The sequence below is a fragment of the Pygoscelis adeliae genome, unplaced genomic scaffold (genome assembly GCF_000699105.1).
Source record: "Pygoscelis adeliae isolate BGI_AS28 unplaced genomic scaffold, ASM69910v1 Scaffold108, whole genome shotgun sequence".
Lineage (NCBI taxonomy): Eukaryota > Metazoa > Chordata > Aves > Sphenisciformes > Spheniscidae > Pygoscelis > Pygoscelis adeliae.
In genome coordinates, this window is record NW_008825498.1 from 6,426,343 (window position 1) to 6,451,857 (window position 25,515).

Sequence of the window (25,515 nt, forward strand, 5' to 3'; positions counted from 1 at the left end):
ACTTGCTATCCCAAAAGATGCTCTTTCATGAGATCCAGCTGTTCTTATTTCTTCCACTATTGCTGTGGAATTCACTTCAGCATTAAAACATCTGCCTTACTGCTGGAGGTGCCGAAGAAGTTGGGCAGGGTACTTTAAATTTACACACTGACATTCCTGCCTCACGTGATGTTAATTCAGTGAAGTGCTCTTTTATTTGGCCTGTGTTGAAGTGGAAAGATGTGACCTGATGAGGTCTGCGTTCTTTCCTGAAGCTGCCAGTTCGTTTTCAGATGTGTTGCTGCAAAGTCTCCGTGCAGGCTGCTGACACATGCTCCACGGCTTATTCCTGGCTCCTTCTCAACCCGCAGTTAAAAGAGGAGAGAGCCACCTCCCCCAATTTTCCCATGCTTGGAAAGTTGTGCGCTTGTTGATTTCTGAAATTTCATTCCCAGCAGTTGATCTTCTGTATGTGAGTGCTGGAAGCCGGGGGGGAAGAAACAAAAACACATATATGCTGTCTTCTGGGGCACTTTTTGGGGCAGTTTCTAGTGTGCTGCTTCTGTTGGAATTAAATAAGAAGATTGTACGGAAGTTGAGTCTCCACGTAATAATAACGGAGTTTCAAAAATGAAATTTGCTTCTTGGGATCAATGTGTTAAGACCCAGATGAATCAGAAGCACCTGCTGTTTCAATAACATAGAATCATCTGGCTGCAAGATTTGCTTCAATACCGCTCTAGATTTTATTGCTTCACAATAAGTATATTTTTTTCCTGGATGACAGTGGTTAACGTATTTCTTTGATTCCCTTGTGACTGCTTCTCTTGTTGGTGTCACGAAGGAAACCTTTAGGATGTTTATTTAAGCCTTTTGAAGGTCATTTTGCAATTACGTATTTTCCAAGCCAGAATTTGTATATATATTTATGCATTAAACGTATATATTGTGTTTCTATATAAATAATATTAGTCTTGCTTTATTAAAGAACCATGGGATGCATATGCAGTAGTACACATTTGAGGTGTGTTGTAAAGGTTTCTTTGTGAAGGACGACATGAGCATAAATTATCTTCAGTGGGAGAAGAAGATTCATACAGCTGATTTTAAGAACTTTTTTTATTCAATGGCTCATATTTGCTGCTTGGAAGTGTGCATAACCATTAAATCTCTAATGTCTGTCATAGTGTCTGGCCAAAATCTGAAAGAAAGTTAGACACTTATCGGTGGAATTGTCCTTGCTTATTTTTTGTATCGATATCCATAGTCCCTTTTTGTAAACAGTTTCCATGAGAAGTCATCTGTCATATAGCCCAGTCTTTAAGTAGTGGGAGAAAATAAGGTAGCGAGTGGAAAAACTGTGCTTTTCTTTAAGTATTTTTATTTTGCCAGAAGGTTTTTTGCCAGTGTTAGTAAACCATTCATGAAAAGTGGTATTTCAAAGTAATTGCAGCTTCTTATGTTTGTGCGTTTTCTTTTGGAAAGAACTGAATGATAGCACCAAGCTCTCTCCGAGCTGGGAAACGCTAAATTTGAAACTAAACTGGGAAATGAAAAAGCATGCACAATATTTGCATTTCACGGTGGAAACCGTCGATGAGTTAAAAATCAACTTCTCAGCAACTCTACACAAAAGACATCTTTCTAGGGTGGTTCTTCCCCCCCCTCTGCCCCCCAAACACGACCTCGCCAGCGTTGTTTTAGACATCTAACCGGTTTGAGGTCCGCTCTCCCTTGGGCATTTCTTGTGCTTGAGGGAGCCCTGGCCCCGCTCCAGCCGCGCCGTGGGGGGAGCGAAGCGCCTGGCTCGGAGGGCCGTTAGCGACTTCGGACGGGGTGTTGAACATTTATGGAAATAGCCCGTGTGGTTGTTGCCTCCCCGTTTCTGCCAGTGCCCTTACTCGTCTCTGTTAGCCTTGACATCTTCGGTTTCCATAGCGATCGCAAGAAGTTGCAACAGCGGTTTTATACTGGGGCTCGGCTGAAACAAAACCTTGGCAGTTGTGGCCGCTTGGCCAGCAAATCTACCTTGGCTCAGTTCTCTTAAATGCTTTTGAGGACTTACCCTGTTTCAGTATAAACTGCACTCTCGTTTTTTTCCCCATTTGAAAAGCGTTGTTAAATCTGTGATAATAGCATTAACTGTATAAAGTGGGTTTGATTTTTGAGAGCAGGAAGCAGGCAGTCTGTCCTCATCGCAGTGATCTCTGAGGAAAATCAAGCAGTAGTTCAGTATAGCTAGATGCAACCTGGTGCTGTATTCCTGTGGCACAAACTTTGCTCCTGTCATTTCGGGTGATGCTAACTGGAATAAACAGTGTGATAGGCTCCATTGCTTAGCAAAGTGCAATTTCGGAAACACCTGCTGTCCTACAGTAATGTTAGTTTTGTCTTAAACTTATGTTGATGTCGTTTTGTGTTTTAGAAAGTACAACAATATACATTAATAATTCAAGCTACGGACATGGAAGGAAACCCAACATATGGTCTTTCAAACACAGCAACTGCTGTCATCACTGTGACAGATGTCAATGACAATCCTCCAGAGTTCACCGCCATGACGGTAAGTACAGGGTGAGAGTAACTGAAGGATGTGCATATTTATAACCCTTCCCCACTTTTCTCTTTATATTCACAGACAGTAAATATTTATTACTTACTAAATAGTGTACTGGAAGGCAGAATTGAAATATGTGCAGAATATATATCCCTTAGATACGGTATTCTGCTTAGGCCAAAAGGCAAAAGCTGACAAGGGAATCAAACCATCGGTTTTCTGGGTGGCCTCAGGTAAACTTCATTAGATAAATTGTCAGAGCTCCAGTGAAGAAAGATGCACTCCCTAACGTTGATGAATGTTCAGTATGGCGTGGCTCTTGCGTGCTTCTACAGCTAAAGTAAAATGTTTTCTTGTTTTTTGCAGTTCTATGGGGAAGTACCGGAAAACAGGGTGGATGTGATCGTAGCGAATCTGACGGTAACGGATAAAGATCAGCCCCACACGCCTGCGTGGAACGCGATGTACCGAATGACCGGAGGAGACCCGACAGGTCGATTTACCATCCTGACCGATCCCAATAGCAACGATGGGCTGGTGACTGTTGTGAAGGTAAGAGATGCTTGTGCTTCAGAGAGTTAAGCAGAGATGGAAGAAGTGGGAGAGCACTGACAGGGCAAAATGTGAACTCCTGAAGCCAGCACGAGTCTGGAAAGTAAAATGGATGGACACCATCTGTCTTGTGGAAGTAAGCCATCCATCTTTTGGAGTGTTTGCTTACACTATCAGTAGTATTCCAACTGATCAGTTTTAAAAATCAAGCTATGTTGCTGAAAATGATAGGATTTGAAGCTTTATTTGCCAAAAGATAGGAATTAGTCTGTGAAAAAGCATTTGCTTAGTATTCGTTGCTAGTGTAAAGGAACAGCTTCCTACCTCCTGGGCTCTATTAGTAGTCACGCTTGTTGTCTGCAGGTTTTATGTCAACATGTTCCTGTTAAGGAACAGATACAGGCTGTCAAGGCACAATCAGAGAGGAAAAAGTGATAGGTGGGAGGCTACTTCTACAAGAGGCTTTTAAAGACTGGCTATTTTTGAAACCTCATTTAAATACCTTTTATGGAATAACCTGTCTATCTTCATTCTCTAGCCAACATGGCTCTGCGTTGAGGAGTGATTTATTTCAAGTGATAACAACAATGTGGTTCTATAATTAAACCTACCAGGCAGTAGCCGCCTTTTCTCATGGCCCTCTGATAAGAGTCTCATCTCTGAGTTGGCCTGTTCTGGTTTTGGCTGATCCACTTAAGAAGTCAAAGTGTGAGATGCCAGTGTTCCCATTTGGAAATTAAAACTTTCACTTCCCCCTCCCCTTCACTTCCCCCCCCCACTTTTTTTCTTTTTTAATCTTCTCAGTATCTAGGTGAGAAAAAGATACAATTTTTGTACAGCTATAGTGGTAATTCACACTAGTGTTGGGGGTTTTTTTAAGAACTGTTTTATAACTGCACTTCCCCAGAGGTACCAATTGTTATATTGCAGTCTTCCAGCAAGTACTACGTGAGTGTCTGGGCTTTGTAATTAGGCACATAAGCATCTTTTTCAGATCTAGGAGTGGTATCAAAATAGAAATGTCTGGAAAAGTGAATTTTAAAAATGCTCAGATTAAACTAAAGTATTATAAAGAGAAGCAAGCCTAAGAGTCCAGATCTCTAACCTGTTTGATATAGCTTTGCTCACTTACAAATTTATTTTTAACAAGTTCTATCCTTCTACTGCCAGAGTGTCTCAGTGCTTTGCTACATCTGACCTGGTTTAACAACAGAGTAGCAATGTGTGGGAGCCTCACTGGAAAAGGAACTTTTTCCTACAAATGCAAGGGAACGATGGGCCTGTTCAGAAGCGGGCCGGCTCTACCATCTGAAATCAGAGGCTCTTAAACAGCATAGGAGAATCAACCTGAGGTGGTAAATGGCAATTCTGCAGTCTGGCCAGCAGCACTCCTTTAAGCACCCAGACATGGAAAGAGTTGGAAGCCTGCCTGCGGTTTTTATTGGCAGCGCAACGAGTTGATCTGTCAACCTGTAATGAAGATTGGATTGTCTCTTGTCACTAACTTCATACTGTCACGTGCCAGCTGCCCCTGTAAGGCACAGGGTTCCTTCAAGTCTAGAATCAGTGCGAGTAGTACAGTGCATAGTACTAAAGCGAATCAGGTCTTGGGGAATGCTTCACCCCTATGCAGCATGACAGAAGAACTCTAGCCTCAAACTGGTTTTGCTCCTCCTTAAATTGGACTTCTGGCTCAGTGAGGAAGTCCCCAAACTGAAGGTTGTCCGGGCTGTGAGGATGAGAGCTGTAGGTACACCAGCAGTGGGATTAGCTGGGATTACAAAGTCTTTCTACTGAAACATTAGGGGCATGGGAATCTCTGATCGACGGGGTTAGGTATGGTCATGATCTTGTTTGAAGGAAACCTTCATCCTCATAATAGAGAGAGGCAGGTTTCTCTCCCCAGGAGAGCTCCTCAGCAGGCACATCTGCTCATGTGAGTGCTTGGCACAAAGCTGGGAGTTTATACATCATCTTCTGATGAAACTACTTGTTTCCTCAATTACCACTAATGGCAGTATCAGAGTACATTAAATCCAAGAATGACAAGGTTTCTAGCTGTTATGACTTCAAAACTGCTGCTGCTGCTAAGCAAAACTCCAACCCAGTCTCGTGTTGAGGTGTTAACGTTTATTGTGTTCTCTTTAGGCTCTGTGCTCATTTTTGAGAAAAGCAGTACAAGTAATGTTTAAAAACATGCTTTAAAGTAAAAATGTTATTATGTGTCCATCACTATTGTGAGTAAATGTTAACACTTCCTGCTCTTTGCTTTTCCCAGCCTATTGACTTCGAGACCAACAGGATGTTCGTACTTACTGTAGCTGCGGAAAATCAAGTGCCTTTGGCTAAGGGGATTCAGCATCCTCCTCAGTCAACAGCAACCGTGTCCATCACAGTCATTGATGTGAATGAGAGCCCATATTTTGTTCCAAACCCTAAGCTTGTACGTCAAGAAGAAGGACTACTTGCTGGTAGCGTGTTGACAACTTTCACTGCTCAGGACCCAGACCGTTACATGCAGCAAACCTCTCTAAGGTCTATATAAACACTTTGCAGTTATTTAACAGTTGGAATGCAATATCCGTGTTACAGAATGGGTGGGGAGCAAAGAGACTGCATACGAAATGACTGCATTTAACATAGCACACAGCTATACCAATACCTCCTGCAGCTTTTGTGCAGCACTCTAAAGGAATTTTTGGCTGTAGAGAAGGTGACCTGACCAGCATTCATAGATGTGTAAACTGGGTTGTCTTCTAATGCTAAGTCCCACTTCATCAAGGTAGAATGAAGTTATGCACCTGTGTTAAAGTATACGTGGCATCCCAACAAATTCAGTCAGAGCAGACACGTGCTTGTGTGAACTAAGATAATTTGCAATTTAAATTAACCAAAAATTTTGATACGGCAGCAAAACCACGTCAGATTGTTGACCAAATCTTAAGCGTTTTCTTCTCATTTATTCTCCAGCAATGCAAAGTGCTGCTGTTGTCCATCTGTGAACTCTTGTACTGATAGCTATGATCATGATTTGTCTAATGTGTAAAACTATGCTAAATGAGAAAAGTGAAGAGGATAAAACATGGAAATCTTAAAGCATGCTTTCGCATACCTCGTTCAAATCACGGTCATTGACTGCAAAGCTAAGGCACAGTGACTAGCCTTGGGCCAGGACACAGGTTCCTAGCTTATCCAACAGCTTTTTTAGCTCATGTGGAGGAAACTCCAGAACTTACTTTCTGTCTTTCCTTTCAAAATCAAGGTTCTTACAATTTTATTTTCTCTTAATTTTGGTTAGCTGTTGCTGATAATTTGCTCATTTCTGGACATAACCATCATAGACATGATAGCATGAGGACTTAAGGATATATGCATTTTTAATGACCTAAGATAGCTTGCACTTGATTAATGTCAAAGGGCAAATTTATCAGATAGAAGGATGATTTTGAAAGACACTCCTCTTTCAAATTAAGATGAGAAGCATGCAGTAAAACCAGGGCCTCTAAAAAAATTAACTTTAAGTGATATTGGAAGCGCTAGAATAATGCCAAGTTAGTACTACTCTAACACTCTTTATTCTCTCTCCTGCTTTCAGCACCCTGATAAGATAAAAGTTAGTATGAACAGCTCTGTAGGTATAGAACAAGCAAGGGGGGTGGGGGTGGGTCCTTAATGAAATATTTTAATTGAGTCTGAATATGAATGTTATCTAGTTTACGGTAATTGAATGATTTACTCCAGTTACATGATAACTTACATGGCAAGGCACTTCAAGAATCTAAATGTAGGACTATTTTTAATATGTGTTTTAAAGAATTTTAGCGATAAGGCTTAATAAATGGAAATTTATGAAACATTGTCTCCAAATTCCAAAAATGTGTTCAGAATACAAATTAAAATACTAATATTGTCTTTGTTGTCAATACTTATGTTGGCAGATAAATAACACATCTTGTGATCAAATACACAGGTACTCAAAACTTTCAGATCCTGCAAACTGGCTGAAAATTGACCCTGTTAATGGACAAATAACTACTACAGCTGTTTTGGACAGAGAGTCAATATATGTGCAAAACAATATGTATAATGCAACGTTTCTTGCTTCTGATAATGGTATGTATCAACATTGTATATGTTTTCAAAAAGCTTTCTTCTGTGTGGTTGAATGGCATTCAATTTAACTGGGGCAGAAAACAAGATATGCTTAGAATACATCCAGTCGGAAGTCTGTATTAGTATCAGACTTTGTATATTCCCAGCTACTTGGGAAATGGACTGAAAAATGAGTTTGGAGAAAGGCACTGGCTTAGTTACATTAGTCGAGTTTACAGAAAACTGAAAAAACCTGCGCAGGAGTGCAGTAGCCTGAGTGAATGCACAGCACGGGTGGACTTCATGGGGAGTAACGTATTGAGGGAGGGGTGTTGTATTTTTCCACATTTCAGGCTACAGCAGTGCAAAGGGAGACATGTCTTTTCATTGTCAGTTTGTTAAAGACAATTAACAGTCTCTGCTCAGAAATGAGTCCTTTGAGTTTGGCTGGAGTGCTGTACTGTTAATAACTGATACCAGAAAGATGGACAGGTGCAGTTAGGAACATTGTCACGTTAGAGGGGAAAACTGAAACACTGGGGCGAGTGTTTCAGTTGGAGAACTCTCTCAACCTTGGAGAGAAGACAAATAGTAAAATTTTGCAAACTGATACAGTATAACAAAGCTAGATCAACTACTTCTATCCTTTTGGGTCTGTTCTGGAGAACAAAATTAAATGGAACTGGAAGATTATGGGGGTGTGGAATGAGAACCATTGCTAATTATACTGAGAAATTCAGTGCCACATGTTCACATAAATGTGTGACTTTAGCAAGGTTTATGGAAACGTCACACATTCGATATGGATAGCAAGAATGTCTAGAAGTAGCGTGCTGAAAGTCAGTATTAGAAAGAATTTAAATAGCAAACTTGTGGTAAAGGGTGATCGTAAGTCTTCAGAGTTACAAAATAAGTTTCTCCAGAGGATAAACTGTCCCAATTTTGCACTTTTTTCTCTGAACTATTTGATGCGGGCTGTCTCTGGAGAGGAACTGTCTGTCTAGTCAGTAAAGTAGTTGAGTCCCTGATCTGTGGATCTGCCGTTATTTGCTGATTATTGCTAAGTAGGGCAGTTTTTCTGAGGACAGACTAGATAAGAATTTGTGTGTTAGCAGTAGTGACAGTGTTAGATGGGCTTGGTAAAGACAGAATCCCGAAACTGAGGTGAACACATGTACGTGGTAATTGAAAAGTGTTGGCATAGCTTCAGTTAAGTAACTTTCCAATTGGAAACAGGCTGAGTACCATTTTCTTTTCTTTAAGGAATCCCCCCGATGAGCGGAACTGGCACACTTCAGATATACCTGCTGGACATCAATGATAATGCCCCCCAAGTGAATCCGAAAGAAGCCACGACTTGTGAAACACTACAGCCTAACGCTATTAACATCACTGCTGTAGACCCTGACATAGATCCAAATGCAGGCCCGTTTGCCTTTGAGCTGCCTGAGACACCTGCTAGTATTAAGAGGAATTGGACTATTGTTCGGATTAGTGGTAATTAACATTATAGAAATCTTAATCGTTTTAAAGAAACTATTTCATATGCTTTTCTGTATTTTACTTTGGTGTTGTTTCGCAACGTACATGAATTTGGTTAATATGAATAGGAAAGCACCTTAGTGTAAGTTCCCCAAAGAACAAGAAATTTTAAGAAAGAAAAGATGTTCACAGTAATAAAGAAGTGTGTTATCCTGAGTGTCATGTAGTGGGTTGAACAGTAAGTTAACCCAGAGCTCAAAGATGAGCCATTTTTGCCAATACTGTTTTAAACCTACGTGAGCAGTACACTTTACTTTTTAACAAGTGCCTTTCTTTCACACACAGGTGATCACGCCCAGCTCTCTTTAAGGATCAGGTTCCTGGAGGCTGGTATCTACGATGTGCCCATAGTAATTACAGATTCTGGAAATCCACATGCCTCTAGCACTTCTGTGCTGAAAGTGAAAGTTTGCCAATGTGACATAAACGGAGACTGCACTGACGTTGACCGGATCGTTGGCGCAGGGCTGGGCACTGGTGCCATCATTGCAATTCTGCTTTGTATCATCATCTTGCTCAGTGAGTGGATAGATCTCTTAATCCTAACTCTTTCGTTTTGCAAGTATCATCTTATGTTTCAGTCCCATGTACCTTGACAAAGATGGGGGAGTGATTAAAGACTCAAGTCCAAGAATCGTTGCTGCTTAGTTTAACGTCTTGGACAAGTATGAAAACTTTCTGATGGTAAAGGATTAGGAGTCTGAGAGACAGATCATAACTAGCACTTGCATGGCAGTCAAGCCCCCCAGTGGGTTTGTGAAAGAGGTTTTCCGTCTATGCCCATGGGCATTTGTTATGTTACGTCAGTGAGTGACCAGGTTGAAGATGTGATTAGTCGCCAGACTTCTAGTCTCTCTTGTGCTGCTGGTACTGTGTGATTTGACGCCACCCACAGCGGCTAACAGTGCCTTTAAGGAGTGCTCTGGTGTTACTACTGTTGTGCTTCAGATTAATGTAAGTAGGCTATTTGATGATTTTGGAAAGTAATACATCACAGCCCTTCATATAAGGCCCGACAAGCAGGCAGCCATGCAGGAACAGAGATGTGTATGTGTGTTTAAGTATTACATAAAGCTGTGCTAGTATTTTATTTTTGTGTCAAGTGCATTCAATAAGGGAAATGACTAAACATCATGACTAAGTGTCTGTCCAGTGAAGTAAATTAGATGCTAGCTCTCCTACACATTATGGTTAACTGATTTCTGATTGTGGTGGAACACAAGGAAGGGATTAATCTCTTCAGAGTATACTGTGCACCAGTCTAGAACATATAAAATGATGGAAAGGGGTAATTTAAAAAAAATAAAATAAAAATGGTATTTGAGCCTGGCTAAGCCCATGGCTGTACACAAACGCATTACAATTATTTTCCTGATACAAGATACTCTTAAAATGTTAGGTATTGAATTAACAGAGCCTCATTGAAACTATCAAATCCTTTAAGATACTCTTCATATACTGACATTCTAGATACATTGGAATTTTTTTCCCTGAAGATGGTTGTAATTGGAAACAGTCCTATTGTATTAGAAATTCATTTATTCTGTTTTGTTTCTCATTCGGTTTTCTTTAACAAGCTTTAGTTTATAAACAAACAGTATAACTTGAAATTGTTGAGATTAAAGATTAAATATATATATAGCTCTAAATGCCCCTGCATTCTCCTCAACCTTGATTCCTCTTGCTTCTAAACATAGATCTTAACTTAGGCAACAGTATGGTCTGTTCTCGCAGACTGCTGAGCTGTATGCCAAAATGGCCTAAGCTTGGTGATGTTCAAACATCAGAATTACTTAAACTGTATAAATTGCTATACATTCTTGGGACATAGCAGAAAAAAATACAAGTAATATAATCTTTTAGAATTCTTGCCACTACTGGAGAGATTCCCTTCTGAATCCAGTGGTTTATGAAGCTTAGTCTTTCTTACTTCTTTTAATGACAAGTTTATTTTGCAGATGTGGAATGGATTTGTGACTTACGACCTTGAATATGTGATTGATTTCCAAATCAAATTGCCCATAGTAGCCCGAGTTTAAACATCTCTTTCTTAAGCTACCTTCTATGAAATTTTTTATTTAAAAAAAAAAACAAAAAACACCCAAAACTCATCCAGAACAGTCAAAGCCAACTTTCTTGGCTTTTTTTCCTCCCCCCCCCTAATCTTGGTGTTAAATTTATACAATTTTCCGTGGCTGTACTTCAGAATCAAGATGTGGTTTTGTGTCTTCCCTTTTTACAATGTAGTTTTAGTTTTAATGTTCGTGGTATGGATGAAACGCCGTGATAAAGAGCGTCAGGCAAAGCAGCTCTTGATTGATCCAGAAGATGATGTGAGGGACAACATTCTGAAATATGATGAAGAGGGTGGTGGTGAAGAAGATCAGGTGAGGAATGATTAATTTTTTTTTTACGTATAGATTTGCACTTCACTCTGCACTTTATCTATTTTGTTTCCATTGACACGTTATGATAGGTAGCTAATTTTTACCTTAAATACTGAAGGCAATAAGTAAAGTTTTGAAAACCTGAAATACAACATTGCTTTCTCATGTTGTTTTTTTGCAGTTCCAGAAATACCAATTGCTTACCTTTTGGATGAGATGTAAAACCAGTATCTTGTCCACTTACAGTCACAGCATTCTGACCATATTCCAGCTGAGACTGTTATATTTAAATGAAAATGAACATCCACTCTCATTGCAGTCTGTAAACCTTCTTCTCTCCTTGTCTGATATCCTGTTGTACAGAATCCACCAGGGCAGAGTGCCTAATATAGTCTGTTCCAAATATGACCCTTTTTTAGTGGTGGGTGAATGCTTTTCTAGATATACAGTAATGTTGACTATTGACAGATTGGCCACTACTGGAATTTCAGCTTGGAAAGTATTTATGTTTCAAGTAGCTGTCAGGGCACATCTGTGTTTATTCAAATACCTTTCCAGGCAGGTGCCATATGCATTTGCTCTCATGTCACCTCTGGTTGAACCACCGCAGACAGGTCAGAGGACTAGGAGTGATGTGTATATGCTAAGAATAGCTTCTTTTTCCCTCTCTCTCCAAGTTAGTGGATTTCCAAGCTGTGCAATTTCCTTCTTTCAGAGGAGGTTTATTAAGTGCTTTATGAACATGACAAACAGTAGATTTATGCACATTATTAGTGGTAGAAGTAAGTGTAATAATTACGAAGTGAACAGTGCATATAATAGAGCCTAAGAAATTTTCCAGTAAAAAAGCCTTGAAAAATTAAGTGTAATTCTTCCACGCATCCCCAGTCACAGTCATCTGGCACTTGAGTTATCTGAAAAGTGTCTCCCTTCACTGGTACAGACATTTATAGCTTCCCTCTGCTCATTTATTTGTTTGTTTGAAATTTGTGTTCCCCTTAGTAATTTCCATGCTTCCTGCATTTCCCAAAGTACTGTTCCTACTTCCTGGCTTTTCTGCATAACTTTCTTTTTAAGCAATTTGCAAAGGAAACTTCAGTTTATGCAGTTTTGGAAAATTGCTTATGTTACTAAATAAACTGAAGACAACCCTTTGAGTCTGTGTATGTATTCAGTTGTATAGCAAGCTTTTATAACTGCTTCTGTAGCAAGAGTTTTAGACCACTGTGTAGGCAAAAAGGGGGTAGGTTGCCCCACAGCTCCAAAGTTAGGAATTTGTTCCTGTCCAGAATGGCTGAATAGAGAGCACAAACTTTTCACGTAGGCACTTAGTTTTCTGTCTACAATGGATGATGGAAATAAGTTATGTCTTGCTTTTCAGGGAGATTATTTTAATTTGTTTTGGTTTGACGTTTTGTAAAATCTAATTTCTGCCTGTGCTTAACTAGATGATAATAGTTCCCAGGTTCATTTGTTCTCGGTTCTCTCCTTGCCCCTCTCACCTCCTGTGCCCAGGGGAAAGAGGGAGGATTGTATTTGGTTGAGTTTTACCTGATTTTGCATGCATTTTATGTGAGATTTAAGAACTTGGAATGCTAAGCTTCTGAAATGTCTAACAAGTTCCCTACAAGTAGTAATCTCATTTTTGCAAACGGTGGCTTAGCAAAATACTGTACAAGCAAAGCTGCGTGCAGAACATCGTAGGCAAAAGTCATTGGCCATAAAAATCTTCACATTTTTGTCAAAGTTAAAGTGTCAAAGTTAGTGTTCTAAAAAAGCATGAGACTACCATCAAAAATCTATTCTCAGAATGAGGCCTCATAGGGTAAAACTGCCACTGTTCTATAAAAATCAAGAAAAATTATTTCATGTCAACCTTGCATCCACAAGTCGTCAGCAAATGACTGAGGAAAATGCTCTACGTCAGTATTACCTTTTTATGGTGCACTCTCCACAAAACCATCAGGATTGATTGAACAAGCAGCTTCGGTAGAAGGCAGTGCACAAGGTGACTCAGAAACACAGAACCGTCCAACCCAAGGTGCATCTCATGCAGCAAAACAGAAGGGAATGCTCAAAGCTTCGTGTGAATCTCAGTGGAAACAATATTTTAAAAGCTTCAGATATTTTCATAATCTGTACCTTTTAAAGTTACTTACTGCTATTTATAGCAAGCAAATTACTTAGGCCTTTTTAAAATCCCCTGCTTTTCTGGATGAATACTTGAAGATTTACTCTGTGCGGCCTCATATTTTTCTTGTTTATCCCAGATGTTTACGTGACTTGAAGGTATGGCTGGTAGGGCCTGAAGATAAGTGATAGGACTCTTTGCATCCAGAACCAAACTACTTTTAGACTTGTGGTTTTGCTTTTGGAGTAATTTATTTATTTAAGAGGGTTTATTTATTTATTTGGAAGCTATGCAGTTGGGTTTCTTAGCTGTCACGGCAGAACCAGAAGCTCCTAAAGCATGCTCGGCATGTTCCTTTCAAACTCTTTGTACATGCTAACAGAGTAATGTCTCCCACAATAAATTTGATGAGTTCCAAGTTCCAGCTAGTTCCTCTGAGTCATAGCAACTGTCAACAACAAAGTGGGATTCCTGCTTGGTTTTCTTCTCCCCCACCCCACCCCACCCCCACCCCCATGCTAGCATCTCCAAGGAATGGCGATGTGAAGTCTGTCATAAAAGAGCAGTTTATTCCATTGTGAAGGTTTCCTGTTAATCCCATCTGAGGCCACCTTGGCCTGCTTTGTTCACTCTGACAGACTGAATCCTTATAAAGAAAATTGAGGTTCTTGAATGATTCATAGTCTTCCTCTAGCCTGACATGATGTACGCAGGGTCATGTGATCTCCACAGCAGTTGAGAAAAATGCTTTTAATTCCCGAAGCCAGAAAAGCTCTTGAGTTGTGGGTCATAACTGAAGTCAGCCTGCTCCCCACTGAAGAGCGTTGTCAACACTGGAAATGTTCTGGACTTTTTTCACCTGAACTTCTGTTTCTCAGAAATGTGGGCTGAAAAACTGGCTCTGAAAGCTATACAGCACTCCTGTTGTTCCAGGCAGAAACGTTTTTTCCTGGTATTGGGAAAGATCAGTGTACTAGTAGAAGCTGGGGACAAGGGAGAAAGGAGAGGGGCAGAGGTATTCCAGATAGAAAGTCTGTGATTCTTCTCAGGATTTTGTTTAATATTTTCTAGTTTTAGCAATGTGGCTACCTGACTTACAGGATCTGGGCCATGGGAGGCTTTGAGTCAGCATCATTCCACAGAAGTCAGTGGGACTGGTTTGGTTACTGGTTTGGGGAGGGGGTAAGTGTTGTGGGATTTTTTGTTTTGCTTTGTTTTGGTTTTTTTTTTTATTCCATCTGAATGTTTAACCGAGCAGTGGGGGGGGGGCACACGCTACAGTTTGCTATATTCTGAAATAGATGTGCCTAGTTCAGGTACAAATTACGAAGCTGGTAGTGACTGTCTTGATTATTAGTGGACCGCGTGATCTAGAGCTTGTAGTTGTTCAGCAAACGAGGTGTGAGGTACAAATGACAAATATTCTCCCCTGACATGATGTGCTCTCAACTTGTAACACTATTGTCAGTTCTAAATACCAAAACCTCATGTTGGCTGAGTATTAAAGCACTTAGCGCGTCTGCAGCATAGTTCACGCACATAGCAGATCACAACCCGTAAGCATCACTAATTCGTTTTCATCGTGTATCTCGGGCCATTTGTGTGATTTACATTGAGGCAGTGGGTGCTCGATTGGGATATGTGCAGCATATGTCAGCCTGATAACTGTGATATGTTTTTTCCATTTAATTGCTTTTGTATACATCTCATTGCACAAGATGATCCTCTCATCTCCTTTGAGCCCATTTCTATAGTGTTTTCTGAATTTTAGTAGTACTTGCTCATGCAGGTGGTCCTGTTGAAGCAAGTTGCCCGAGCAAGTGGGTGGTATACTTTGAAAGTATTGCAGATAACTGTTTTGAACCTGTATTTTAGTCTAGCCCCCAGATCTCTTCAGCGCAAGAGTTTCCAACACAATGATTTTACTATTATTCAAAGTAGTTTTCTTCTGAAGGATTCTGCGTGTTCCTTCCTACATCACCTTTTCTTACAAGTCTATTCAGACATTAGTCAATAGCTTGCTTTTTGCCATGTTTTATTACGTTTATATAGAGAAAGAAAATAGTAGCATTTATTTTAAAGGTGATCTGATAATAGCATTAAAAACAAAATGGTTCATTTTTATGTGTGTAGGATCTAAATTCTAAACAGAAATTGCTTCTTTATAGAACAGGTAGCTTTGTTCCAGCATTAGCATATCATTGATAAAAACGAATTGAGTAATCCTTTGGATTTTTTGTTAGTTTTTTTTCTTATTGTCATAACTTTCTGTATGCCTACATCTTAAGATTACATTGATCTTCTGTGCTGGATCTTGTCATAACCTCTGTTCTAAACATGACAATGGTCCTTACCTGCTTGATGAACTTCATAAATTCATTTGATTATATTTTATTTTCAGCACCGTATCTGAGTGTTACTCAGATCATTTACTCTCACTTTCTAACCTTTATTTTGCATTGCATTAAGATTGGAACATGTTTTATGTTTAGAAATTTTAATGATAATGAATGAAATAACTGTTGCTAAGATATCCCTAGGAATATACAATATTATAATTAGAAGGTAGTTATTTTGGGCATTGTGTTTGCTTACTAAGACATTAACTTCATTTTTTTTGAATGAGTGACTCATGCAGTGTTCCTATGGAGGAATTACTGTCATTCCTTGGTGAATCTTTATCTCATCATATGAAAAGTAATGTTTCCATAATTCCATTACAAAATTGTTTTGTGTTTTGTTTTATTTTATCCTATCTAGAACCTACGCCTGTTACTGTGTTTTATCTGCAGCTGGAGTTTTAACTTTCACCTTTTTTTATTATTAAAAAAGATAAGCTAGCTTTTTGGTTACCTTAAAAATTATTAACTTGTAATATCCAGATGCATCTATAATAAAAACAAGTATGAAAAAGCAGTATGGCAGAAAGTAATCAAAAAGTGAATGGCAAATAAAGAGCAACTGTTAGCACAGGCATTTTAAGTAGCCTCCCACCTGCAGCCTACATCTAGTCAGCCCTCCGTGCTTTGCTTTTTTTGGAGTCCCATTATTTCAGCAGAGGTAACATTTAGGGCAGGTTGGAGCATTTTGCAGAACTTGGGCAATATCTTATGTGCAGATTTCTTATAGTTTTTTAGGGTGATGTTTGGTGGGTTTGGGGGTAGAACGGTAAGATACAGCAGGATTGGTTTTCACTTCTTTGTTTTTAAAAGACCTTGGCAGATGGGAACATTCAGCTGTGTAAAATATTTCTTCCCTTGCTTCCCCATCCCATTTCTCTATTGGAGTAGACGGTAATCGTCTTTGGAACACAAAGGTAAAGCAGAACATGTGTTTTATCCATAGGTACTTCAAGTCATAGTTTGCTCTATTCTCTTAAGCCAACAATAAAATTGGGTTTACACTAAGGCACCATCCTGTAAAAGGGGTGGGTGAAATGCAAACTTCTGCCAATGTTGCTTTACATGCACTTAGACCACTGCAGCTGATTTTGTTCAGTGGATGATGCTTACAGCTCTCACCATCAAATTAAGTGATCTGATGACAATTAAATCGATTCTTGCATGGGGATAGACCTGAACTTTCATATTTCTTTGCAAAGACTGCGTCCTTTGAAAATAAGAAACAGGTGTAGTGTTTTTGTTATATTAGTCATATGTCCGGGCCTGTATTTATGCATAGACAAAGCTTTAGTTCTGTACAAGGTAAAAAAACAAGTCATCCCTAAAAGCATATAACACAGTCTAGTGAATGGCCAGGAAATAAACTGAGAGCTCTGAGATAACACAGAAGCCAGATTGAGAAGTCATAAATGAATATGTCAGTCAGGTTGTATGTACTAGGAGGTATCACTGCTAGTGTTAGAGAAAACTTCTTAGTAGTGGAAAGCTCAATTTAGATGTAATATATTCCAATATTTTCAGGGTTTCCTATCTGGAAAAAAGTCAGTCCCGTCAGTGGATAGCAATTTATAGTTTTAGTAAGTTGGGGTTTGATTCTGTTGTCTGCAGTTCTGCTTTATAATGTTCTAGTATGCATTCATATAAAGGAGGTCCAGTTACTGTAAAAATTTTTACTTTGTTAAGTTTTTGCCAAGAACTTAAGTAAATCTTCTAAAATACAAACACAACCAGAACAGCTAATCCAGGAGGAAAAAAGTTAGCTTTATAAAACTAGAAGCTTCTGAGAAACTATTTCCTGGCCTATCCCCTCATTTTTTGGGAGGGATTGTAGAATCTGGTAACTGTTAGTCAGAAAGCAAGGTACTTTTTAAAAAATCTCTCCTACTGCTGTAACTGATGACTGCTGTATGAAGGATTTTTACTCAAGAGCTGTTAAATGAATAGCTGCCTTGCACAAGAGGAAGTTGTTTAAGGGAAGAGATTTTGAAGGCTGCATTATCTTGTTTCTCTGTAAATCGGTGATTACCGGGGAATATAAAACGGCCTTCTAATCTGGACATTCTTCTGTTCAAGTTGAGATACTTGGACTGTGCTTCGAACTACTGGGTAGATGTTCTTAAAGAAGTGCTTTTTGGGGGTTTCGGACCCTTCTGCCTACACATCTGGTAAGGTGGTTAATTTGTAGGGCTTGGGTAGCTGGTTTTGGCATTTAGCACTGTCTCACTGGGATCTCACGTTTCAGGAATGTGAGGTGGGAGCTAGTAGCAGTGTAAGTCTTTGCTTAAAGCTATCTAGAACTAAGTGAATGGCTAATAAGGTCAATGTTTGTAACCAGCTTGGAGGGGAGGGGGTTGGTGGGGTTTTGCAGGGGTTTTTTGAGATTGTTTAATTTCACAAGATGCAACTTCTGATAAAATGCCCTTTTAGTACATCGTGATTTTATTTTCTTTCTTAAAAGCAAATCAAAACCAGAAGTTTTTCTGCTTTAATACACATGTCAGGGTGTTTTTCAGCAAGAGCAAATAGTGATGCCAGAGATGCTAACCAGAGAGACAGAAGTGCTGGTGGTTACATCAAGAGAGTTACATTGATAAAGCATTAAGATTGTCATCTCTCTAACTGCCAGTTATCTAAAAGGTAGCTGTATTGTCTCATCCAGTAATATCAAATTCCTTTATAAGCAAGGGGAAAGACAAGGGGTTGTTCGGCTTGCTTCACTTAGATCCCTGTCATAGAATGGGAGGTTTCTGTTTCCCTGTTGACTGTAGACTTGGACTATCAGACTAGTCTAAACTTCCGATTTCTAAAGGCCTGAGTTTTTGCTAGATGCAAAATGGGAGCAAACTAATATATTTTAGTGACCTTCCAACAGAGAAAAACGAATACTCCCTTCCATCGACAATCTAAGCTTGTCCAGAAGTTTGAGGAGAAAAACTGAAAACAAATCCTGTGTTTGGATTTGCTTAAATAGAGGTGTTTGTTGTAAAATTGCTGGAGTTAGGGCTAAACAGCATAAATAAGTAAATAAATACCTCTGGCAAAAATTGGCAGCCATATGAATTAGATGCTCACAACCTTTGCTCAAGTACATTTCCAATGGAGGGCCAAGTCTTGTTCCTCATTAGTCCCTCAGCAGATTGTAATTATGAACAGGTTATATGGAAAAAGACTGGAGCAAAGACAAAACATTGTTGACTTGTGGTCCTGAAATTAAGAGTAAAAATAGTGACCCAGAGCATTGCTCAAAGCTGGCTGTCCCAGCCTACCCCAGCATGTCTTGTTCTCTCTCTCATGCGCCACAGTTTTCCATTTAGCTGTCACTTCTGCAGTTAAATATCTTAGCAAACTCTGCTTGAGACTAACCTTAAAGTCTGTTCAGGAGCTTTAGGTAATACATGAAAAGTTTTCCCGTATTTCTAGCTGTGAATGCAGCATTGAGTGAAGAGATGGAATTTCAGCAGCCCTAAACAGCTTACGCCCTGGCTCTTTAAAACATTCTTCCTTCTTTTACTTCGCAATAATTGAGTAGAGTTGACTTTAGACGGAATGTTGAAACAGCTGGAGTCGTGGCATGATACTGTGTTTGTATGGCACTAAGCCAGTTTGGAGAGGTGGTGGATGACTTGCCATACCTGACTGATGTACAGTTAGTATTGATTTTAATGATAGGAGAGATTTGAGAGTCCATGGTAATAAGCACAATGGATCTTCTCTTCCTGTCCAGACAGTAATAGACCTGCAAAATAAATTTCCTCTGATAGAAGGCTAGATGGCAGTGTCATAAATTACCCTAGGAAAGAAAACTAAAGTGGGAGTCCGCGTAAGGACACATTCTGCACTGCTGTTGCCTTGCGGATGGCAATCTTTGCTGTCTTATTAGCTATAGAGCCTGGAGATGTCTCAAACTATACATACACACAAGAGGATGGCATTAGATGTGAAGATACTAGACTGACTGACTTGATTCATATTGCATTTCTGTATGACCACTAATCAGAAGAAGAATTGTATGCATATGCGGGTGGGTGGAAAAAACATTTTATCTTTATAAAACTGAAATGACCAGAGAGGCTTTCCTGGTTTTAATACATTGCTATTTAACCATACCTGTTTGAATTCCTCCATAATGAAATGCTTAGTATAAAAAAAACTAGTATTTTTCATTTCTCCCTGTTGGTGTTTTCCACCTTTATCTTTTGGGTGGGTATGAAAAGCACTCATGTTACATATTTATAAATTCTAAAAAGTACATTCTGCTCTGTTTGATAGGATTTTCTGATAGCGTGTCTCTAAACTATTTTGATTTATTTTACGTAATAAAAAGGGAAAGGATAAAAAGTTCTGTTCTGTTTACTTTCCTCCAATTCATACCACTTCATGGAGATCACTTATTATTCTGTTTGGTACATGAAGAACCGAAGGGTAGAAGTTACTGCTCTGCCCCAAGGAACTTGTAATCTAATTAAAGCATATGAAACTGCATTCTCAGATCTCAGTGGAGCTGTTCCACCTTTTTTGACTATATATTTGCGTGCAGTCAGCTGAGGACCTGAGTAACAAATTAGAAGGTGTAGTGGATTTGATAGTCAGTTACAATTCTCCCAACAAACTACCTTCACTGCTGTCAACAGACCTCTCCTCCTTGAAAAGTCTGTTTCTGGGGTCACAGAAGGTCATACTCTCAAAAAGGACCTACATCCCGTGAGGTGACAGCAGAAGTAAATGCTTGCATTCCTTCCTTTAGGAGCCAGTAAGGAACCAATGAAAATGTAATTGTCTGCACAGATAACTTCCAGCAAGTTGAGATTATAAATAAGATTTTTACCAGAACAACACTGTTGAAAAATAGATACTGATAAAGGAGCTTATTTAGGATGCTTCTCAACTGCTTGGATTATGTGTGGGGCAAGCTATCTGGCATACAGTAGAGTTGGCATGATCCCCAGTCTGCTGGTAGTTTGTGAATGGCTTTAGTTTAAGCCTTTAAGCCCAGTTCTTTGTTCTGCATTTTTACCAGTGCCTTGTGCAAAGGCATCCTAGAGCATGACTACCTTCTAGACATGACAACAGTGAGCTGAATGACAATGCTGAAATGCATCACAGTGTGCAAATAGTATTCAGGCATATATATCTTAAATGCATAAACATTCATCTAATTAAAATTTTTATATACATACATGCTGCTTATTGAAATTCACGGTGCTATGCTGGCTTCATCAGTCTGCCAGAGTTTGAAACTGCGGCATCAAATACTTAATGAACAGATCCATGAGTAATCTCTAGAAAGTGCTTAGAATTAAGGCCAAATCTGAGGAGCTTTGTACTACTTATGACATTTTTCCCCCTTTGGCTTTCATATTATGGAAGCCACATGAAATCAGCAAGGAGTCTTAAATTCATTCTTTGAAGGTATTATAAAACGCTGCAGAGAGTGTGCTTCCCTCTTTCTCAGAATGAGAATGTCTGGCATTTATTTGCTTAGAAAAATAAAAGTTGGGTTTGGCATCTTTGCTCTATGCAGTAAATCATCATTACTAGGCAAAGTGTTTAGTCTCTTAATAGCACTACTCAAATCCTTGCTTCTCAATGGAAAACTTACGAGAAGCGCTACAAATCTGATGGAAGAGAATCAAAATGGTAGATTCAAGGAGTATAAATCAAATAACATCCTGTTGGTATGCAAATAACAATGTTATTGACTTATTCTCGGTAAGCATTACAATCCTGAAAACAGGACTTCTGGTGAAAGTTTCTTTGCATTTTCTCTTTTTTCCTCCTTATGTTTCCCCCGACAGATATTGTTTGAAATTCTCCTAGCGTACTGTCTTGGTTTCATATTTTGCAGGATTATGACTTGAGCCAGCTCCAGCAGCCTGACACTGTGGAACCAGATGCCATCAAACCTGTTGGAATCAGACGTCTTGATGAAAGGCCAATCCATGCGGAACCTCAGTATCCAGTCAGATCAGCTGCTCCTCATCCTGGGGACATTGGGGACTTCATTAATGAGGTAAAGGAGAGAGAAAAGAGTTTCCTCCGAAGATCTGATAAGCATTTATATTTTGTTTATTGTACTCTGCATGAGTAGTGTTGTGTTTGAATATAACAACTTTTTTAAACTTACTTAGACAATTAAAATTGTCTTGCTAGTTAGAAGTAAATATGTTCTTTTAAAGTGCAGACAAATTTAATTAACTCATTCAAACAGAAAGGGGAGGATATATCAATTAACTTCTGTATGCTTGTATTAATTACATTCATAATACGTTATCAGCTGCAAGCACAGTATCTCCAAGCAGGATTATTCTATGGGTTCCAAGTAATAAACAGACTAACAAAATTATAGTTTAGCCTAAATTCATTTATTAATTCACAGTAATTTAATAATGGAAGAAGTTAATTTTCATTTTCCTCGTACATTACCCTTTGAATCCAGATAATAGTGGAAATTCAGTACCTTCCATAAGACCAAAAGGATTCCATCAAATATGATTAGTGAGCAGGGCAGCTAAATTAAATGTTATGTAAGTGCTTTTAATACTTGTCTTGTTGTAGAGCTTTAAAAATCTTTGCATTATCTTTGATTCTTCAATCTAATAAAGATAAACGTAAGCAAGATTCAGAATATACCAGATTACTCACAGTTCTGAAAGAAATGCTCCTACAAATATTTGTTTCATTGTTTCTATCACTGGTCAGTCTTAAATCATTGGTTTTGGGGTACTTAAGATAGAAAGTGTTTCTTGTGCTTGCTGGTTATGGGAAGACAAATACCGACCCAAAATTTACCACTTAAAAATAAGCTATATTCTGTAGATGAATAGTAGTAGTTAATTTTTTTCTCTAATTTTCTTATATCTTCCTTGGCAAACTAGAGCTGGACAAATATTGCAGTGTGTTGCAGAACTGTTTTTGCAAACATGTTTATTCTTGTTTGTTTTAAAGAAAAGTCAGGGTAATATACTGAAGTCTTTTGTGTTAGCAAGCTGTAGAAAATTGAGTTTGCTCCTTTTAAGGTATACAGCAATACGATTGTAAAAAACCTACAGGGAGATGACTAGCAGGAGACACAAATATTCTCGTAAAACATTGTATTTTAAGAGACTTCAGGTTTGGGGAAGAGCTGTATTAGAAAGAGATGTCTCAACAAAGAGGATTTTTGCATGCCTTGCACTTCTAAATATTACAATTATAATTGGCTTCTGGAAAATAGTGGAGACATGGGACAATAAAAGGCCCACATTGTTGGCCAAGGCAGCGTGCAGACAAGAACTTCCTTGTGCTTCCTCATCTTCTTCCAAACAATCAGTTTCCCATCCTATGCTCTCACAGCTGTGACCAGACACTACCCACCTGGCAGGCAGTCGGGGAGAACCCATAATCCTCAATACCCTGATTTTTCTTGTCCTCAAAGCAGCTATCAAGCTCTCTTACAGAGCCAAGACAAGGAATGAGTGTGATTCTCCTGGAAAGCTAGAAAGGCGCCAGAGTTTGTCCAGCCTCCTACAATTTTCAAATTACTTAGTGTTGTGGTTTAACCCCAGCCAGCAACTAAACACCACACAGCCGTTCGCTCACTCCCCCCCAGTGGGATGGGGCACAGAATCAGAAAAAAGGTAAAAGTCGTGGGTTGAGATAAAGACAATTTAATAGGACAGAAAAGGAAGGGAAAAATAATGATCATAGAATCATAGAATAGTTTGGATTGCAAAAAACCTCTAAAGGTCCAACCCCCCAACCCTGGGCAGGGACACCTTCAACTAGATCAGGTTGCTCAGAGCCCCGTCCAACCTGACCTTGAATGTTTCCAGGGATGGGGCACCCACCACCTCTCTGGGCAACCTCTGCCAGTGTTTCACCACCCTCAGCGTAAAAAATTTCTTCCTTATATCCATAATGATAAAAGAATATACAAAACAAGTGATGCATGATGCAATTGCTCACCACCTGCTGACCAATGCCCAGCCAGTTCTTGAGCAGTGGCTGCGCCCCCCTGGCCCAACTCCCCCCAGGTTTTTTTGTTCAGCATGATGTCATATGGTATGGAATATCCCTTTGGCCAGTTTGGGTCAGCTGTCCCGGCTGTGTCCCCTCCCAGCTTCTTGTGCACCTCCAACCTCCTCACTGGCAGGGCAGTATGAGAAGCTGAAAAGTCCTTGACTTAGTGTAAGCACTGCTCAGCAAAACTAAAACATCAGTGTGTTATCACATTATTCTTATGCTAAATCCAAAACACAGCACCATACCAGCTACTAGGAAGAAAATTAACTCTATCCCAGCCGAAACCAGGACACTTAGCAAGCTGTTCTTGCAATACTATTTTTCAGTAGGTTATCACTCTTGAAGATTATAGCATCACTGTGCACACATGGAGCTGTAGAAACAGTACATGTTGTCTTGATTTAACCCAACGTGTTTATATCACAGTACAGATGAGCATGGAGTCAGTTTCTTACTGCTGTCTATTGTATTAGATCAATACCTCACTTTATGCTTCCCCTTGCCATCCACCAAAACAGAAGGCTTCTCCCAGCTATTCTTACACAGTAAAATGATGTCAATAATGTCATTGACTCTAAAATAAAATTAACCTTGGAAATATATATGAAATTAAAGAAAACATGGCAATTTTCTTGTCTGCAAGTTAGCTCAAAATTAATTATATCCTCTGATTGAAAGGAACCATATGAGGTAGTTTCTATGTTTCAAGAATTATGTATTTAGCTTTTTTTTTTTCATAAGGTATTTCTTTCTTAGGATTTCACAGCAATGTATCATTTTACCATAGGGCATTCCACCTAACCCTCTCTCTAGTAGACAGTAGCCACCCAAAGGTTGTCCATGTTCTGTCTGTTTTGCCAGAAGACTGAGCAAAATGGAGATTTTATTTCTCCAAAACAGTTTCATTTTAATTTGTTTTTTATGTTAAAATTGTGTTAAAATGACAAATGTGATTCTAAAAAAGTCTATTGGGGGGGGAAATCAGTCTTTCACAGTGGTACTCACTATTGCAGTTAAATTTCCAAATTGTCAGCGTCTAGAGCATAAACATTCAGGTTGCACAGGTTTTCAGACTCTTTTCAGAGAATTCCACCTGCAGTCCTGGCAAGATTATACCCAAACAAATCCATAAATTCCTCTCAGTTTTACTTGGAGTAAATGGAAGAAATATCTTGGGTAAAACCCGTACCAGACATTTCTTAGGGTAGTTCATACAGAAGATATGCTGAGCTGTAAAAACAACATAGCAAGATAAGAAAGGGCAAAGTTCATATCTCTCTGCATCCAGCTTCAACATTATTAGGAGTGATTTTTCCCTTGGGCAGCCCTAACCCAAACCGCCTGCAGAACCAGCCCAGTCGGTAGCTGAGCAAGGAGAGGCTGCCTCTCAGTTGTCAGTACCTCGGTAGCAAAGTCTGCATTACCCCATTGGTTTGAAAAGATGCAACACTTTTGGAGATCAGTCTGGTCTTTTGGAGGACTTGGCCCTATTCCCAGAGATGCTGATCAGCATGATCCTTTGGGATGCTGGCCCATGTGCAGGAATTAATTTAGTCTGTTAAATGCTCACCAGCACCTCAGACACACAGCCAGCATTGTTCAGATTAGCCTCTGAATTACTCCATCTTTTGACAAAGAAGAACTATAGGTCATTGATTTCAGATATTGGAGGACTTAGCTACTATTGCCAAGCAAGCATGAGGTGGGGTTTTTTTCTTACTTTTATTACAGAGCCGTAGAAACAAAAAGTGACCTAGTGGGTCATTTTGTTTATTTCCTTTTGGCGGTACTCTGTTTATTCTGGTATATTATTTTCTAGCTGTCATCTGTTGTATTAAACCTGCTTAACTCAATGAGTCATACATAAGTATG

At 39.3% G+C, this 25,515-nt stretch overlaps 1 protein-coding gene across 1 annotated transcript in view; it reads left to right on the forward strand.

The window, feature by feature from the left end:
- Positions 1 to 25,515, forward strand: part of CDH2 (cadherin 2, type 1, N-cadherin (neuronal)) — a 116,998-nt gene that overhangs the window by 86,649 nt on the left and 4,834 nt on the right. The window contains exons 8-15 of the mRNA XM_009331482.1: positions 2,405 to 2,542; positions 2,903 to 3,088; positions 5,367 to 5,623; positions 7,059 to 7,201; positions 8,444 to 8,677; positions 9,008 to 9,241; positions 10,970 to 11,109; positions 21,488 to 21,652. Coding sequence (XP_009329757.1) covers positions 2,405 to 2,542; positions 2,903 to 3,088; positions 5,367 to 5,623; positions 7,059 to 7,201; positions 8,444 to 8,677; positions 9,008 to 9,241; positions 10,970 to 11,109; positions 21,488 to 21,652 — 1,497 coding nt within the window. The remainder of the gene's footprint in view (positions 1 to 2,404; positions 2,543 to 2,902; positions 3,089 to 5,366; positions 5,624 to 7,058; positions 7,202 to 8,443; positions 8,678 to 9,007; positions 9,242 to 10,969; positions 11,110 to 21,487; positions 21,653 to 25,515) is intronic.